This window comes from Sceloporus undulatus, chromosome 5, assembly GCF_019175285.1.
Source record: "Sceloporus undulatus isolate JIND9_A2432 ecotype Alabama chromosome 5, SceUnd_v1.1, whole genome shotgun sequence".
NCBI classification, from domain to species: domain Eukaryota; kingdom Metazoa; phylum Chordata; class Lepidosauria; order Squamata; family Phrynosomatidae; genus Sceloporus; species Sceloporus undulatus.
Window position 1 is genome coordinate 57014209 of NC_056526.1, and position 20746 is coordinate 57034954.

The following is a 20746-nucleotide window of genomic DNA, read 5'->3' on the forward strand; positions in this document are numbered from 1 at the left end:
AGCCACACCACCATTGAGGTCAATGGGACTTGAGCATCTGCAGATTTTGGCATTCGCGGGGGGATCTGGAACAGATCCTCCGCAGATACCAAGGGTTGACTGTACTTTTATTTCAAAATAGCACACAGTCAAAAGAATACAAGGCAGTCTTAAAGATTTATCAAATTTTATTTTTCTCCAACACAAGGTAACTTCTTTTGCAGTTTAAAGACCAAATCCTAACAGTCACCTGAAGACTGGAAAGAAAAGTAATTAAGATAACTGAAGCATTAAAAAGTGTAAAAGTGAAATGAGTTCTGAAAAAGTGAAATGGAGTTACATTCAAGAGAGAGATGGGGGGAGGTTACACTACATATGTAAATGTGGTAGGTTACCTGCTTACCTTATGATGACATTTCAGTGTCAAGAAATGCAACACTACCAAATGAACCATGTATTAGGTCATAATCATTACGTACTTTTAAAAAATTGGTCATGCACTAGCGGGTATAAAACCTGCAATATAGCAAACTGTCCTTTAGGTATACAAATTATTAGTGGTAGGTATACATGTGGGTAAGATACAATGTAGCCGAACTGTAAGCTAAATCATGTAAAGAAGCTTGAATCAGTCTGCTGAATTTAAAGGCACTGAAAAGTGTATTTATAAAAATGTATTTTTAAAATTCTCCTTTTAAATTCAGTATGCTTGCAGTGTGTAACCTTAATTCATTCTTTTATATTTAGAAAGCCAATCACAGAAAACAAAAATTCTAAATTATTATTTAATCTATTTGTATAATGTGCATGATAGCAAAAATGATATCTCAAAGCAGCATTTAAATACATTAACTTATTAGTGTAAAATGCGAGATTGCTACTATAACTTTTGTTTTGCGTCATTTGCTCAAACTTCAAACAAAAGTAACAATGTACAACTGCAGTGAAAAACCTGCCACCTTTGGTCTAACTTAACCCTTAACACCATAAAGCTGTTGACACTGCAAGTTCCCCTTTGCTCTCCTAACTCTGGAAACTGCTTCTTCATTAGTTCTGTGTGTGTTTTGCTTATATATAAACAAGTATGAAGGGGAGAGTAGTAAAGTGACAAGAATGGCACAAAGAGTGCTCTCTCTCTCTCTCTCTCTCTCTCTCTCTATATATATATATATATATATATACGCGCTACCAGATTCCCCACCTCAGTGTGATTTAGGCCAGTGCTACTCAAACGTTGTGAAACCTAAACCAGAGCTGGTCTGTGGCAGGTTTTGAAGAAACAGCTGTACCTGCCAAGCACAAATATGCTATCAGTCCCTCACAAACTAGTAAAAAATAATTCCAGGCCTCCACCCACATCACATTGCCTGAGAAGCACTGATATAGGTCAGTATAATAAGTGGAAAAAACCTATGCTTAATATGATTCTCAATTAGAATAAGATATCAACTCAAATTCAAAAAAGTTGACTCAGAAAATACAAGATATATTCATGGAGTGGCATTCTTTTTATTTAATCTAAGACTTCTTAATTAGAAAGGGACTAAGCAGCATGCACTTAGATGAGGAAAAGAACATGTATTCATAAATTACAGATACACGTGTATTATTCTCTCCCCCCTAGAAAAGATGTGCTGATAGTGAATATATACAGTATTTCTTTTTTAAAAAAACCCACCCTTGCATTAGCTACCCAAATAGTAAATCAATACTTTCTGCTGCTTCCTCTCCCTTTAAAACCTGTTAATGATGTTATTTTCAAGAACTTGAACATTTTAAAATAGTTAAAGTATTAGTAAAATGTACATTTTACACAAGACATTTAATGATGTAACATTAAAAGCTGTACTATAAGACTGTATGTTCTTTACATCAGTCTACATCAAACAGGGAAACAGTGTGACTAATAAGATCCTATATATAAAACTTGGGAAGTATGCTTAAGCTGCACATGAGTGAAAAATGAAACATCATCCAATATTAACAAGGAATTTTTAAAACTGATGTCAACACACATTTAAAACCTGAAATTTATAGTGGTGAGGAAAGAAGAGACTTAAGTATGTAACTAAACATACTGAAAATAATTCAAAGCAGTTAAGATACACACTGAGTAATGGCAAACAAATCAGGATTTTCTCTGGTAATACCACTCAGAAATTTAAACACCAATATGCTTCATATGCCCACTGCTTAGTAGGCCATCTGGTCTGACATCTGAATAAGAAGAAAAGGCAGCATATTTGTTTGTCAACTCTATTTAAAAGTGCTTTGTCTAAAACATTTTCTCCAGACTTTCTCCAGGTATTATTACTAGCTCAATATACAAAGGGATCTTGTACTACCTTTGAGACAGAGAAAGACATTGCTAGCAGAAACTGTCATTAAGTCTCAAAGAATGCTCCCAACTTTGCTTTTCTCAGTTAATCTCAAAGATGCTGTAAGATCTTTTTGCATACTGATCAAGATTAACATGGCCATGTCTTTGAATTCTAGCTCAAGACAGTAGAAGAAAAATTAACTATTTGCTCAGCCAATTAAATTTCTGGATGTTGTCAGAAGTACCAAACTCTATAATGTGTCCACACTGGAAACTCATGTTACACTGGCAATGCAGGCAGATGACAACTCAAATATCTGGGGCATTAATCAGATCTTTTAAGTAACTATTTAATCTTTTTTTCCCCTTTTCTCTTTTTTTTAAAAAAACCCATAAAATACAGTTGATTTCACTATGAAAGCCTTTATACAAAGTATCAAGTACCTGCACATTATTTACATTCTCCAGTAGCTGATTAAGTAAGTCATTAAAGCCCACTTCAATAACCCCTTCCTGAGGGAGCTTGTAGTGTTAACAAGCCTAAAGATGATGTACAGATTTCTCTTTAGAGCTTATTGCATGTGGAATGCCTTCTTTTTCTTTAAAAAAAATCTTTGGACCTCTTTTTAAAATGTACCGAGAATTTAGAAGAATTCTCATTTGAGAAAATACATTTTATTCACAAGACAATGATTAGGACTATACTAGGTACATTAGACCTATTCACCCGACACATATCAAAAGGTTATCAAAATCAATCAGATTTGATTTTTGGCAGATCCATTGCCTGCAATGGAAAACTTGAGAAGACTATGTAAGACCATTTATACAAAACAGTATCTTCGTTGATCAGTGATAAAATGTTATGCTCCCAAAAGCTCAATTATGCCTTAGAGTTGATTTCGATTAGTGAATATCTAAAATTATTTCTCAAACAAAAACGTATTGATATGCACATCTCACTTACCTGCACTTCCTTCAGTTTTTGTTATTTTCCAAGACAATTCAATCCACAATCTCTGCCCACCATCCAGTTAATTACAATTAATAATATACTGTATTTTTAGAGCTGAGTAACTACCCAACTGACAAGCAATTACACAGTATTTCAGCAACATCCCACTTCTTCATTATTTTGAATCATTCGCAGATTGATTCTCTCAGGGAAATGCCACACTTCTATTCATGTCCAAACAAAGGAAAAAACTTCAACACATAAATTACATGAACTCTGATCCCAGCATTAAAAATTAATGTGAAACAGGAATTCATGATTTTCCCCATTCATTTCAAATTCTCAGTCACCCTTTCAATGTATAAACAAATCAGAAGCTGAAGGGGATTTAGGAATTGTCATCTTCACATAACCAAGAGTGTAGATTCAGCCCAAATACGTCTCTCACAGGAAATTAAACATTTGACATAAGAAATATGTTCGGACCAACAAAACCTATTAACAAATAGAAGTAAATCACGATAACTTCCAATTTTCAAAAATTAAATGGCAATTTTTATATAAATGGTTATTCATTAAAACTCTTCAACAAGAAGTTTTAACTCATCCACACAACTCTAGTTACACACAATTTAAAATATACTGGCAAAAAGTGAAACAGCCAATTCCACTGGCCTCACTTATGCAAGTGACAAAGATACTTCTTGCGAATGCATAAATTTTTAGTTATATTGAATACAGTCTTCTGAAATAACAGGTTTGGGTTCAGACATAAATCTTACCTAAGGTAGATCCACTGCTATCAATGAGACTTAGGTTATTCATGGCAAAATTATGTTTCCTTTATTTTTGTGGCTCTACTCCAAGTATGATTGTGTCTGGATCATCCCCAGTAACTTCAGCAGAAACTTATAACCCAACTTTATGCACGCCTACTAAGAAGCAGCCTTAGGCTCAGAGGATTTACTCCCAGATAATCTCACAGACTACAGCCTAAGAACCAACCACTTGATGCATTATGCCTTCTAGTCATATACTTGTTTTCTATATGTGCCAATAAATTTTAAAAAGAACTATTGTACAAATGTGCTGAGTAGAAAAACATGATGGGTCACAGTTTGTCAAATTGTGCTTTGTGACAAGGTCAAATTTGATTCTGAAAATTTGTGAAGTGGCTTTCATTGAATTTTATGTCCTAGAGCAAATCTGTATTCTGAGTGATATTACTCTGCATATGTGTTTGTGTGAGTAATTCATATGCAAGATTTTACCACTAATTGAGGAGTCCATAGCTATAAAATCCCAGGGTATTTGAATAAACATTTAAAATTATAATAGTATTTTGAAATAACCAGAAACCAGGCAGGTACTAGTGTAATCTCACAAGGAAAATTTAAGACTACAAAGCAAGCAACATACTTGTCCAACATATATGTAAACTCTACTTTCTTTAGTTTGAGGAGTGCATTAAATGTCCATTTATTAAGGCAAATTAATACTATATTAGTTATACAGGGGGTGTATGTATATGCACCTTGTTAATGCATGAGTCATGTTGCTTTGAAAAGCCTTTCTGAAATCTTGATCTTTTTTATTTTTCAAGTGGGAAACATTTTCTTCAAGTTGCTTTTAACTGGCATACAACTATGTACAGACTCTGAAGGCAGGACATAAGCATTTTAAAAAAACTGCTGCAAGCAACTCATTTGAAAGTGACCAATTATTTTCCCAACTTTGTGTCCATATGAACTTGGCATTATGATCAAAATTTAGTTTTAGATTTCATCTTCTCAAAAGAAAGTTCTTATTTTTTGGATTACAGAATACTATGTACAGTTTTTACATTTTTATATACCTTTCAGCAAATTCAACCCATCCATACAAAAATAGCTACCAATTAATAGCTATCAATTAATACCACTATTCTAGTAACATTGTATGCTAGACACAACTGCTATTCATTCACCAAATACAACAAGTTGATGCATATGCAAAAAATATGCAATGTTTTGTTAGAGACATTTTAACACCATTAAATATTGTTAAACACAAGACGCTCCCTGAGGTGTAAACATCAAATAACTTGAACAGCTTAACACATCAGCCCCATTAAATGGTTTATTACAACACTACATCTATTGTAATCAAATTGGTGCTTTTTACAGACATTATCATTTGAACATTTAAACAAGAACTACTATAAAAACAAGCATTTACGTGACTGTTTTCCAATTGCTTGCACATTTTAATTGTCAAATGTATATAACCAGTAATAAAGTTGCAAAAAGCTATACGTTTTAAATCACACAGGTTCCTTCAAATAAAACAGCTAAGCAACATAAAAAGGTAAGAGATCTACTGGTTACCATGTATGCAGATTTGCCTTATTCAGATCTATTCCTGTTCATTTTATCCATGAATCTTTACAGGGTCTGTTCGATCACAAGATGCAAACTGCAGGACAAGCCTCTTTCCACGAAGTTTAGTTTCTTGTCTGGTGAGGCGTTCTTCTTCCTTCAGCTGTAATGTGTCAAAATTTGTGATGTAGATTTTGCTAGATCCCACAGCAAGCAAAAAATGGTTGGTTTAACTATACATACACAAATCGTGCTTTTCAGATCTATTTCACCATAATGGAAAACTAACACAAGAATGTGGAGATAGCAGGTACTTGCTTGAAAATAAATGACAACTGGATAGTTTATAATGACTTACAGCATTTAGGGTCAAAATGCTACAGAAAGTTTCATGAAAACTTACAGTAAGTAGGAACATTCCTCCAGAGTAAAAATCATGAACATATAAAAATAATGCAGAAGCCTCTATCGTGTTTTATACACCATATTTGTAAAATAAAAATAATTATTTACACATATAAAAATAAATGCCTACATGACAGGTAAATTGCACACCAATTCTAAGCCAGCAGTTTATCTCCCTGATAAATCACAAATATGTTGCAGAGCTATTGTGCCCACTCAAGAGCTGATGGAAGCTAGGGATATCTGAACCAGCTCTCATTCTGTCAAATCTTTATAGCAAAAAAATAAAAATAAAAAATAAATTTAAAAAATGTAATGCCTCTGCAATGGATAGGAACCATTTCGGAACAGTGCCTTACTCATACTGGAGCGCTATTTGTGCCTTGGAAGACCCTAAGATCTTTCAGACAAAAGATCCAAAGGCTTCCATATTAAGCAAGTTGCACTCAAATAAGCACCCCGAGATCCAAAGACTTAAGTTAGGCCAAAAATGTGCTATTGAAATTCCCTTCACTTTCAAAATAAATTTGTCATAAGGTGCAAATGGGGAGGGGTATGTGTTCAGGAACCAAGAAATTCAAGTCCTTGAACACATTTCTTTGGATCCAGGTCAATGAAATTTAGTGAGGCTCCACATTTTTGTTAACAATGATAGTGGCACATGTAAGACTGGTGTTTCCCTCAGCAAAATTGTAAAGCACAGCTGAAGTATTTACATCTTTAAACATCTGTGTCTATGCATCAGAGTACTCCAGCCAATCAGCATTCCTGGGTGCATATACACATATCTTTACAGGTGCAAATAAATTACTCACACTGGAAAATCAAGGTTGCCAACAGCAATTCTACTTGTTTAACAAGTGTGAGCTACATTTCTACATGAGATACCATATAGTTGTTAAAATGCTAAAGAAGGGGGTATAGGAAGCCTCTAATAGATCTTGTTTTAGAAATAAAGTTGAAGAATCACAACTACCTATGCTGATGCACAAACTTAGGTAGCTTTACATATGTGTATTTTAATTTCATTTTTAGTTGGAAGCAAACTCAAAATAATTTTAGTAGTGTTTACACCCAAGTAAGGAAACTGATGTTTGCAGCCTGAAAGCAAATACTGCCAATAATCCGAATTAAGGGAATTGGTCTGATCATTAGTTACAACTAGAACACACTACATAATTACGGAACCTTATACCATTTTAAATGTGATGGAAGCATCCTATGGAATCCTGGGATTTGTACTTTGGTGAAGCAATACAGTTCTCTGGCAGAGAGTTATGAATATGAAACTATAAATCCCATGATTTTGTAAGATGGAACTATGACAATTAAAGTGGTAACAAAGTGCTGTAACCGTTTGGTGAGAAAGAGACTCCAGTGAATAGGGAGCCTTATTAAGTCAACACACTTTACTTGGAACTAACAAGTGGATTCAACTAAAGTTGTAGGTTCAATAACTACATAGCAGTAAGTTGTAAGTAATCCACATCATTTCCCAAAAACTTTTATGAAAGTACTGTTTAAAAGCAAAATATTTGCAAAGATACACATTGGTAAGTAATTTCAAGTGCAGACATGTGGATCAAGAATTTCAGAATGTACAGTAGCATGCAGCTGTCATTCTTACTGCTTAATACTATTTTGATTAGAAAATAAATTCATGATAGTAATGAAAAATTTAGATATTTTTCTCCCTGCACTCACTACTTTTAAGAATGTCTAGACATTCATGTTCTCGGTATGCAGGATTGGCAGATAACTTTCATTAATTTTGATTTAATCAATAATTACTAGGTATAGTGCTTTCTGATGCAACCAAATCCTTAATTCATTTTAAAACTTAGCAAGGTGCATCAAACTGTGTGTCAACAGGAGCCAATGGACAGAAAAAGTTATTAGTGCACCTGCAGAATCTCAGTTTTAGAAGAGTAGAATGACAGCTGCAGAACTGCTATAAGGTTTTCCACACTTGCGGACACAGTATTCAGCTGGAATCAGGTATCTACCACTTCTAAAGAAATACTGAACAGTTAAATGAGATTTAATCTAACCATGATATACTAAGAACCTAGCCCAGTTTTCACCTGATACAATGAACACATTTTTTAAAGAAGTATCAATACACAAATTAAATATTTAATGATGTGAAAAGTTTTCAAAATTTATCAGGAGTTAACACCCATTCTGTTCTTTATTTCATTGTGGATAAATAGGTCAATAAATTTGGATTTAATGACTTCTACTTTAGGTAATCTATGAAAGCTACACCAAATGATTTCAATATTCTGTAGATTGTGACAAAATGGTATCATAGAATATATCAAGCTGTAAACTTTTGTTCATAATTTGAAAATGTTTGCAATGATTTAAAGTAATAATAGTTTACAACTGTACAAAAATATTGCTGTTCAGTGAAGTTTTACATTTCTATTAAAATTCTTAGCACCAAGGGCTTCAGAATATTAATATGACATCGGTATTAGAATATCTCCCTCCATTACAAAAGCAGATCATATCTGTCTTCAAAAATCATATTAAAGTATGAGTGTATTTCCTATAGTCATTTTTATTAGGCAAATTTCAGTGTATATTTTAAATCTCACACCTTTTTTGTGCAAAAGCTTCACTAGACAGCAACAAAACCTTAACGACTTTTGAGTACTCAAACATCTGTTGCTACTAACCACTTAACTGAAGATGCAAAAATAAACAAGGTTTAGGAACTGCATGTGATACCACATTCTTTGCTCCATCCTCCCAGCCAGATCCTTCTCTTTTATCACTTCTCTCTAGCAACTAAACTAGCTTGGCAATGCTTGCTTATATCAACCTTGGATAAATGAATTCTTCTGATGTTCCTAAACTCACTTGGAAACAACAATTAAGCTGGGGAATGACCAATGACTGGAAAATATTTAATGCAATGACAAATAGAGAAGAGAGCAGGGAGGATTTGTGCAAGATGGAGAAAACCTTATTATGTAAAATGGTATGCAATCTTATGGGCACACAATTCCTAAACACTGATTAATTTTTACATCCGCAAGGGCTCAGATTTCCCTTTTACTTATTCTTTCAATTCAAAGTCCATAATGTAAGTTGAATTATATACAGTTCTTGCATAAGACGTAACATCCACAATGCAACATAAAATACAGGATCTTATTTTGTGGTTACACATAACACAATAATTTCAACTCACATTTGTGCCTCATTAAGTTTTCTGTAATCAGCGTGGTTTCTACATAAACCTAATTTCAAATAAGGCACTCTGTTTTTCTAACTAACTTTTTATATTACAGACACTTTCCCCATTCAGACTCTTTTCCTATTTAACTCCTTTTCTGGGGAAGGAATGCATCCAGCTGTGTACATCAATATAAATTTATGCTTTCCAATTTCTCTATATGCCTAATGGAAACTATCAATTTAGTAATGCATGCTTCCAAATTAAAATCTGCTTTATGGCCAAAAACATTTGGACCACATTTCTGAAGCTACTTATACAGATTTATATTTCTAATAAGAATATAAATGCTATGTGCTTTGTCTATGGTTTGCAGGTGTGTAGTATAACATACATAACCTTAGTTGACATTATCAAGGCTGCATCCACACTGCAGAAATAATGTAGCTTGGCACTGCTTTAACTGCCATGGCTCAATGCTAAAGAATTCTGGGATTTATTGTTTTGTGAGCAATTTAACCTTCTCTCTTAAGATATCTCTGCTGCCACAATGAATTACAAATCCTAGGATTCCATGAGATGGTGCAATGACAGTTAAAGTGGTATAAAACTGTATTAATTCTGCAGTGCAGGTGCAGCCCAAATCACAGCTTAGTCAAACTTTCACCCCACTCAATACACAAAAATATAATCTCAGCAAGGATTTACTTCACAAAACATCCACCCTCCAGAACTACACAATTTAGTTACACTCAACTTGTAACTCATAATTAACATTCACAGTAAGGCATGACAAAAACTAACAGTGCAACAATAAAATGAACAAAACTTTTTTTAAATCAATTCGTTCTCAAACCACAGTAAGCAAAAGAGAGTCTCTCCGATTCACCTGCTCAATAAAATATCCCAACCATTTGTGTACTTCTCTAAAATTAAGTCATCCCAGAAAAGGCAAAGTAGTCAAAACAGGTTGTTGTGCATTTACTAAACAAAGCTGTACTCATAACTTATGATTATGAAAAACAGGATCAATAAGAAAACTGGATTAACAGAAAACCAGTAACACAAACTGAACAGAAAAAAATTACTAACATGCACAGGATTATTGTTCATTACAGTAGTTTAAATTTTGACAAACTAGAACAAAAACTTGCCAAATTCATAGGTGAACATATCTACATGATGCAAAGACATTTTTCAATTACCAGCTCCAAATAGTATCAGCACAACCAATACCATAAATGAATTTGTCACAGCAGGAAGAGATATGATCTCCCACATTGAGAATTTCAAATACAAATAAGTAATATGCCTCTTATTATTAATGTTAACCTTAAAAGAAGTACCACCCAGCAAATAATTAAATACAATAGAATAGATTTTGGTATCATGAAAGGGGGACAAGCTTAACTATTGCGACTTTGTCTCTTTGCTAAGAAACCCTGTTTTCTAACCATTTCATTAATAAACATTAGATCTTAGAGAGGGAACAATAATGACTAATCAAAGGATAGCGTCTGTCCATTTCTATCATTTCTGGGCATGTGTCTGCAGTCTGTGGGCTAATTTTGGTTCTGGCAGGCTGCATTGTTACTCTCAGCAGCCATCTGAAATTTATTCTGGCTCCTTGGGGGTATTTCTGGGATAATTTTGAGTAGTTCCTCAAAATACCTTCTGAACTAAAACTGCATTCCTCAGATCATACTTTCAGGCAAAAAAAGTAACAGAACTTTTGTGGGAGGGGGTGAGGTTCAGTGAGGTCTGGGGATCCAGGATCATCAAGGCTGGCACATGGACTGCATGTTTCCCACCCTTGATCTATATGAAAGAAGGCATTGAAAACAGCCATTTGTGTTACTAAGATTTAGTGGTATCATGAACAAACAGTAAAGCAAATACAGGCTCGTTCATTTGACACACAGCACATTATTACCCTATTCCGTGCTTTAATATGCACAGTGTTTTTGTATAGTGAAAATGGAACACCATGACCATTGCAATTTGACTTTGAGAGCTTCAGACTTTTATAGATTGGACCTATATGCATGTAACTCCTTTCAATTCTAGCGTAAGGCAGGCTAAGGAGGTTCCAACACTCCAAATACTCTAAACACACCGAAGAGAGTATGAATGGGGAGATTTTAAAAATTCCTTTCTAGGGATGGAAGCTGTTTTGCTACAGGCTTGCAACAGAGTTCTTTAATTACTGTAATGGTCTAAACATAGAAATGACAAGCATATAAACATTTTTTTAAATCCTAAACTTTACATTTAATGTAACCTGACCAAAAATAATCTTTTGTTTTGTGAATTCATACTGTTTTACAATATGAAATTTTGCTTATAATGGTTTGAGAACACAGTATAGATAAACGTTGTGTCAAATGGAACTCAAACTATACATACAATTCTATTCAATGTCAGATGAGTGTCAATTTTGGCTTTAAAAACAAATCACTCTAAAAAAAGTCAATCCATGTTGCATCTATGAAATTGGTTAACTATTTTATTTTCAATCCACATCACATCAGCCCCAAGGTGTGAGAAGTTCAAAAATTACGTATCTCCTACCAAGAAAAGTACATGGGTAGGAGAAAGCATAAAAATGAAAGCATATAGCTCATTGCAAGCAATGATCTACAGTTTTCATGGGTAGATTTCAGTCCTAAAATTTGGGATTATTTGTTTTATTGCTACATATTCATGCTGCTGTTACTTTTCACCTAGATAGGTGTATGTTTCAACACAAATAGCTTCATGATCTGCTGGTTATTTGCACAAAATCTGCTGAAATTTCTAGCAGACCAGTACAAGAAAATAAGTACATGTAAAATATTCACAATTTTCTTGTACTTTTATATTGACAATATACAAAAGACATAACAAAAAATACAGAATTTCATGAAATCATTCAAAATATCCAAGTAGGAGCCAGAAGTACATTGTCAATGTATATTAAAGAATCAGTGTATTATTGAAACCCATATGAAAACTCACTTTGAGATCATACAGAGTACTGTTCAATAAGCAAACAAGAAATCTAGAAAAATGCATCCAAGTTCAAAGATGCTGCAGATTCAATTAATTACTGTCAATGTACACTAAGCACGAATGACAGTGGCTTGGATTGAAAGAATTATGAGAAGAATGAGAAAATGAATCTGTACTGTCAGATGACAACTGGCCCAAGAGCTAACAGGAGACTTTCCCCAGTACACTACCTCAATGTACCAATCGTTGTGTTACAGAAAAATAGTAAAAAGAAATAAAGTATATTTTACAGATTCTGGCAGACCACAAAAATGTTTCGAGAACTCATTTGTTCAAAGTCTTTTAGAAGTGCTTGTGCAGACTATTTCCTCTGGACTTAGGAGTCACTTTTCCCATAATATTCTTCCACTATGTCAGAAACTGTTATTTGTAAGAAATGAGCAGTATCTTTGGCTCCAAGCCAACACAATTACAGTGTGCTCTCCATATCACCCAGGATTTGGCCCCCCCCCCCCCCGATACAAAATATCAGTGGATCTCCAATTCACACAAATCTTTGGAAGGCAATGCACGAACCTTTGTGTTGGCGCAAATGCATGCATGCGTCACACTAACTTTGATGGGGCACAGCTAGATGCAGATAGTTAGCCTGTTGATATGGCAGGCCCACTGTAATTAAAATACCTCACTGTTTCATTTATGGTGAAAATATTTTAAATACCCAGTAAGTCACGGGTGGAATTCTGTTGGTTAGCCCCAACTACAGTAGACTCATTTAATCATTGGCTGAATAGTTAGTCAATACAAAGGTAAATCCAATTGATTCAATGATTCTACTCTAGTCAGGATTAGCAACAGAATCCAGGCCATTATGTTTAGTGTCATTTATACATTTTAGTTCAATGTCACATGCTAATTCACTGATAATAAAGCTGTGTCACTCGGCCACTAGAAAGACAATTATGTCTACTTAATCATGACTTACAAGGGGATACACCAATATTTAACATTGTAGCAATTAAGTAAAACATCTGACTACTACTTACAGCATCCAATTTAAATGAATATATAAAATCAAATTTCATTTTAAAGTCTTTCTTTTGAATTCATTCATCAATAATATTACCTTACTGTATTAGGATAAGGTACTGGAATTTTAGATGAACATACAAATTATGTCATGCATGTAGTTGAAACTCAGCCTGATAATCTAACCTGTGTGCCATGAAGAAATTTGCTTTTCTATAACCAACACAGAAAACAACATTTGTTTCTTCAACCTCATCCTGTGTATAAATTCTGGAACTTCTAAACAATACAGATTGTATAATTACATACAATTTAAAGCTCTGACCGCAATATGCATCTATTAGAGAAACAGTTTCAACTTTACAGAAACCAAAAATCATTTAAGGTAACAGACTGCTTTTATAGTGATGTGATCAACACAGAGCACTCCATTTATATTGTATCTCCTTCCAGCAGACATTTAGTACCTTACACCATTTTACTAAAGCAAGTACTGCTGATTTTCTTATGAAACAATTTTAATTTATATCCATGTATATAAAAGTACATCCACTTGAAAGTGTAGCTATTCTAAATACCCACTGTCTTTCCAACCGCATACTTTGGAAGTTATGCACATTAATCCCTTCTAAATATTATGAGGCTAAAAAGATGTATGTGGAATTTTATGCTTATACACTGAGATATGATACTCATACTAGTGACACATGCTCATTTTAAGCACAGTTGTGTCCCAATGGTTTCAAATAACTGATCAGAATTGGATCTCTGGTCATGTACAATAAAGATTCCCAGTTGTTACAGTGAGGCTGGAACCTTACAGTCCCTCCGGGGCTTGCTGAACTGCAGCCCCCATCAGTTCTCCTTTGGCAATGTTAGGACTGTTGCGTATTGTAATCCAACAACAGAGCCATAAGTTATCCACAGCTGCTCTTAAGCAAAGTGGTTACTTATTATAACCAAGGCAACTGAAGTATGTCTTCACAATAAGATCAATAATCAATCAGTAATGCCTAGATTTACAGTAGAGGAACTGCATAACTGAAATTCAGTATAGATGTTTACTCTAACTTCAGTGTTGGTTATGAAATTCTGAGCACACAAAGTAGACACATCATTGCAAGGAATTGTTTCAAATTGTTTGAACTGCTTTAGTCTCAATGCATAACCTAGTTGGGCTAAAAGATGTCACTGAAATTTAATAAATTTTGAGATCAAAACAATATGAATATGTCAGCAACTGTTAATTTTAATAAACTTTCTAACCTTTTATATAATATCCAGGCCACAATTCTAGATACTATAGGCAAGCTGGGGCAGGCCAGTGGGATTTTGCCTTATTCTATTTAGCTACAAATTTACCACATCATATCAAAATCCCTTCAGTTGCAAAACGAGTTGCCAAGGGGCATAGGGGACTTCTGTACAAGAAAATTAATTTTTAACCACCCTACTTCTGCCTCCCACCCCAGAATACACAATCACATTCTTTGGATCTTGATGTTAGCACATACAGGTTAAGTATTTTGTTCAGAACTAAAATGTAATTGAAGAATCTTTACCTTGGACATGCTGGTTTTAAAATATAATTGTAAGATATATCACCTTCTTGCAACCACTATGTGTATCTACAGAAACAACTTGGTTTGAAATGTGGGTTCTTAGCCCATGAGAACTACTACAAAAATATATTTGTTAATATTGAAGCTGTCACAAGATTGCAATATTTAATGCTACAGCAGAAATGAAGTAGTTATGGTCCCTGATATGCACTGGATTATAAATTCCACTATCCCTGACAACTAGCCATGCTGCCTGCTGTGATGGAAATTTACATTAGCCTGTAGAATGAGGAAAATACAGCCCTCTAGATGATGTCAAATATCAACTATCAGAAGCTATTTCTCCAGAAATGTGGAATATGTATCCTAGATATGATTAAATGGTTTTCCCCCTTTCTCTGAATCACTGGAGCACTTGTATGTACATAAATACAGAAAGCACAGAAAAGTTGCAGTTCCTCTGCTGTGAAATAAGGAGAAAACTATAATAACTAATTGGTTTTATTATATGTGAAAAGAAGAGGAAATGCCTATTTAAAACTTTAGTAGATAATGTATGATCTCAGAAAGTGACCTCAATAGTAACATTTCAGTCTATTACTTCATCACTCCTTCAGTAGGAAATTACTAGATGTAATAAAATAAGATCAGCAGGTAAGTCCATAGTAAGTGTGAGGAGGAAAAAAACCTGAATCTATTATAGTCAAGCATTAATATGATTGTCATTAGCACTGTATAGTAAGAAAACCTGACACAATGTTCATTTATGGTCTAGCTGCTAGAGTCTCGGTTAACATTCTTTTCATTTCATCATAGTGGTATGCTGAAAGCTATGGGTATTTGTACCTATAAGGATTTGAATAATCTAATGGAAATGAGCTGGGGTCAGAAAACATATTAGAAGTTTGTGGTTGGGGAGAGATCCACAACAACTAACTAGTGAAATTAGTATGGAAAGAAAGTGTGATACCTAACTAGCTGTGGCATGGAGTTCCATATCCTTGCATTTCTTCTTAAATCAAAACCAGTGTCAGTTTCAGAAGGCCAGCATATTTTTTTGAGTAAAAAGAAAAACAAGTGGGGTTAATTTTGAGTGGGAAAACAGCAAGAAAATTGTGTCTTTTCACAGAGGAATAAAACACATGCAGTCAACCCAAGCTATTCATCTATACGAAAGATCTGCAATGTCAACCATTTGACACTATAAGGGGGAAACAAATTAAAATTGGGTATTTCTTCCTTTAACACTTTTTTTTGGGGGGGAGGGGGTATCATGAAACTGGACGCATTGTTTACAATAGCTACCAGAACACTCACTGAGGCTGGCCAAGACCATCACAATTACAACTTACCCCATACCATGTTCAGACACACTTCAAATCAAGAGAAGTCAGTCCCTGAACCTGAGAGACACAGGAATTTAAGAACTAAAAACTCATATGATTTATGCAATCTGGCTTCTTTTGGTAACTATTGTTTAGAAACCCACAATCAGATGCTTGGATTCAACTTCAGTAGTTTCAACATGACTAACGTTAATTCATGTTTCAGCTGGACAGTCACATTCTGTCAGCAAGTGAGTCTATTTCAAACACAAATAGCTCAAAGGACTAGTTACAAGACTCCTCTTTCTGTTTAAAGTCATAACTTGTAGTACTACAAAAATGGCAACAGTTGACCTTAGTAACTGCAGCTATTTAGGAACCTCTCAGTGCAGTTTTGGCATGCTACTGTTGTGCAAGGGTACCTATATAGAAGTTATAGGCTAAAGGCAAGATCACTTAGCTACATGATGCCCATACCCTGAAAGAAACTTCATGCATTTTTCCTTTTGCAAAGTGTTTATGGGATGGGCTTTGAGAACAGACCTATGTAAATCCTACAGATATTTTTAAAGCTATAATCTCAAACTGCTGTTCGCATTGTTATATTTAAAGCAGAACTGGTAAGAGCAAAATTTTAACAACACACTGAACAAAGAATGTTCATACAATTTACGAAAGGAGGAGGAGAAAAAAAGGGGGGAGGGAAATAAGTGACGTATTAATGCTTACCTGGCTGTACCTCACTACAGATAGTGTGTTTGGCAAACAATACTGATACAATTTAAAAGCATATACTTTTTGTCTAAAACTATTTCAACATTGGTAAAAACATCTTATCTGAGAAAGAATATGCCCACCTCTTAACGATGTCGATATTCTCGTTCTCTGTCACGCTCTCTGTCACGATCTCTGTCACGATCACGATGTCTCTCACGTTCACGGCTTCTTTCTCGGTAATAATCATCATGGCGATCTCTGCTACGAGATTTGTGGCGCCGGCTTTTCTCTCTTGATCTGCTGTGGTCTCTCTCTCTTGATCGCTCACGTCTTCTAAAAGAAATTATTTCATTAATTCTCTCAAATTATGTATATTTTGTAGAAATAAATCAAAAGCTCTGATTTTATGTAAGTCCCTATATACAGAGCAAGGGGAGGAAATCCTTTTCAGCCCAAGAGTGGAATAAAATGTTTTTGAGGGATTGCATTCCAATGACGAGCAGAACCAAAGACAAAAAAGATGGAACCAGAACTATCAGCATACTTTCAGTTAACACCCCTACTAAGAATAACAAAAGGTTTGAAGAGGCATTTCAATTTTTTAGAATTGTGCAAACCCACCAAACAATGCTTTTATTGGGAAGGGCATGTCATAATCTGGTAAAACAGAGGATTAAATTCAGTTCCAAAACAGATTACATGCCACTTATATTGTACATATTCTTTCAGTGCAATGAGGCATGCAACATTGGTCTGTACATCACATCCAGATCCTACATCCATTTTGTGCAAAGTTGCAGCAAAATTAGAAGCTTCTCATTTTGTCATTTCAGGAACGGAACCATGCCATCTCACAGGGCTCCATAGTGCCGATGTTCTAGCACCCTCTTGCATCAAAAAGGTGCAACACATGCATTTCTGAATCAAAAAATTAAGAATGTTACTATATGAGACATTGCAAGTTTAACTTCACCCCCCTCAGGAATTTAATCCAAAATGTCTATCCATTGCTACACAAAAGGTTTACCTTGACCCAGAACCATAAGACTTGGACTCAATTCCATGCAGGCAATCTTGCAGAGAGCTAATAAGTACTTTGCAACGATCATCAGCAGATACTTTGGACTGTTTAATTAATGAAATTGCAGTCACCAAGGTTTCTATAGCACTTCCATACTCCGCTGGAAAGGGGGAAAAGAAGTTAATGAACAGATATATGATTTCTTTAAATCAAAACCATTTTCTGCAACTGTTGCAGCATGAACTGAATGTACTAACATGAATTGGATCTAAAGCCTATATCTAATAAATAGCAAATGGGATGAACAAACATGTGCTTCTTTTATACCACTTCATAGTATGGGCTGTGGCTAAATTAACTGGATCTTTCTCCACACAAAGACTCACTTCACATTAAGAAGCCCTTAGTCCCAGGGAAATAGGTTCTAGATTAGCGCTCATCCTGACAGATCAATTTTCTCTGTGCAAGATTAAGTGGTACAAAAATATTCCCTTGTTTGAGCACTCAATGTAATATGAAACAATACAATTCATCTGCTCCTTTTGGTGTTAGGCATATGTTGTTGTTGTATCTCATTCTTTTCTCAAAACTGGGACTCAAGGTAGGTAAATTGTATTATTTAATCTGAATACCACTCTTGCATTTTCAAAGGAAACAATTAAGACAGCTTTCTCAACAAAGATAAAACAATTTGAAGAGTCAACATAGTAAAAAACATTTTAAAAACAGATATTAAAAAGAACCAATAGAGAAAAGACTCTTTAAAATAAAAACAGGTAAGATTTCTGGAAAGAGCATGTTTTAGCATGTGATGGAACAGTGGTCAATTGAGGGCCAAATGAGCCTCCAGTGCTAGGAAGCCACAACAAAAAGGGCTTTTCACATGCTCTTGACATCAACAGAAAGAGGGGAACCTAGCATACAGAGAGATTCATACAGGACATGGGGGAGGAGCCACAACCCATGTTTCCCTCCTAGCCACCTTTTGCAGCAAAACAGCTCTATCTAGCCCCCACTGTCCTTCAAAATTGTTCTGTGACATCCAGACATTTGCAGTTTACTTTAAAACTAAAATTGCACAAGAGGACCATGCAATTCTGCCTTAGAATTTTACTCCTGGTATGTCTTATATTCAAATGAAATTGCAGCTTTTTGGCCATCACAAGAACAAATTTGGTGGTGTACCACAGTGCAGTGCCATCCCCAAAAAGTTGCTCTCCCCTGCTATGGGGAAAACAGTGTTTTAGATAGCATGGCTGTAATCCACATACAGCTTTATATTAGTGCCATGGAACTGTGTCTTGAAACAGTTTGAGTATACTGTATCAAGAATTCTCTTGATGAGTTATGGTGGCAAAACCAGAAGTTATGTCAGTAAGTACCTTTGACCAACATTATGTCCTGCCAGCATTTCAACCACAACCCCTAAATAGTTACATTCCTCAATGTTTACGTATATTCTTCTAAAAACTAGTTTTTTAATGTCAGATTATGGAACCAGATAGCCACTAAAGAATATATACTGACCAGCACTGGCATCTGATACTGCTCTTGAAATGGCACTGCTAGAGATAGCCCTATTTCTATTCATGATTTCTTCAAATTCTGCTTCACTTAGAGGTGTCCTTGCAGCATCTATTTCTCTGTAAACACACAAGTTCAAATTTTTTACATCCAGTTAAGGCAGTACAATTTTAATAAGCAACCTTAAGCAAAATGATATGTAAGAGAAAAGCTTTTTATAAAAAAACCCAAGATGTTTACAGTGCAAAAACCTGCAGACTAGAGAGAAATAAAAGTAAACTATCACAGAAGAAACCACTCTGTAATGAGTGTTGAAACTTCAGTCAGATGATCTACTTAAGCAGTGCTTTCCATCTTCAGAAAGCTATAGTGAATGTTTATGAATGTGCTGTCAAGCAACTGAGGTAGAGAGAAATGTGACCTGCCCAAATCAGTTTAACAAAAAGTCCCATCCTTAACAAATAATTTTTTATTATTATAATACATGTAATGAATAGATGTCAGCAAGCATTAAAAACACTCCACGTTCTGTAAGGACAATCATGCTTTTAACACAAGCAGTATGATATGTTGTCTGCATACTTAACTAGTTGCTTAATTAGCAGAACTTTGACTCAGAACAAAATATTCAATTCATTCTGCAACTTGAACCTTGATATATCTACACTTTTCTGCATTAAAGCAAAAATCCTGAAATTTGACAATTCTGTACTTGAATGGATACGTACAACCCTGCTTTCTCCTCCTCCTCTTCGTCTGTGACATAGACTAATCTAAATCATGTAACCTGACTGAGGCACCTAGGGAACAATTCATGCCTTAGGATTTGATGTTAGACTATACGTATTTCATATTCCTTCCAGCACTGTAAAATTAAGTGGGTTTACTTGCTTTTAAGAAATATTTCTTGCAAATGTTAGTTCTTCTGGTAGAAAGAAAATGCAGAATAAGCAATGCTATCCTCTTAAGAGCAAGAAGTGGATCAAGATCCTACAGCTGATTTAGCATAAGAGGAAATGTCTAAAAAATTCATACCTCCCTGCGTTTTGAGTATTATTTTTCGTTTGTCTCCAATACAATGGCATATGTAATTGTTCTCTTATGGACATGTTATTTCCAGTGAAACGCCTATGGTATATAATTGACAATTTAAATATAGTTATGGATTGTAGTGAGATCATCATGAAAATACTGGACATTCTATGCAGAGGTTCTACTTCTGCTTTCACCACCCTCAACCCTCCCTTGCCTAAAAGAGCACTTTCTCAATAGACAAAAATTACAAGTTTTTCATTATTGTTATGAATCCCCTGCATATATTTTTCAAGAATTTCTGCCCAATGCTCAAAATTACCAGAATGCTGCCTCAAAGCA

At 34.8% G+C, this 20746-nt stretch overlaps 1 protein-coding gene across 8 annotated transcripts in view; it reads right to left on the reverse strand.

The window, feature by feature from the left end:
• Positions 1 to 149: 149 nt before the first annotated feature.
• The window catches only part of CPSF6 (cleavage and polyadenylation specific factor 6), a 36863-nt gene continuing 16266 nt past the window's right edge, over positions 150 to 20746 (reverse strand). Inside the window, exons 7-12 of one of the 8 annotated variants that reach the window (XR_006103957.1) lie at positions 20408 to 20500; positions 19376 to 19491; positions 17855 to 18008; positions 16968 to 17160; positions 16138 to 16188; positions 150 to 5808 (exon numbers count right to left, since the gene is read on the reverse strand). Coding sequence is in view for 6 of the 8 variants with exons in the window: in XM_042466841.1 (XP_042322775.1) it covers positions 16971 to 17160; positions 17855 to 18008; positions 19376 to 19491; positions 20408 to 20500 (553 nt within the window). In the remaining 2 variants the exon portion in view is untranslated. Of the gene's footprint in view, positions 16189 to 16967; positions 17161 to 17854; positions 18009 to 19375; positions 19492 to 20407; positions 20501 to 20746 lie in introns of all 8 variants that reach the window. The other 7 variants (XR_006103956.1, XM_042466841.1, XM_042466840.1 and 4 more) reach the window with 7 other exon arrangements.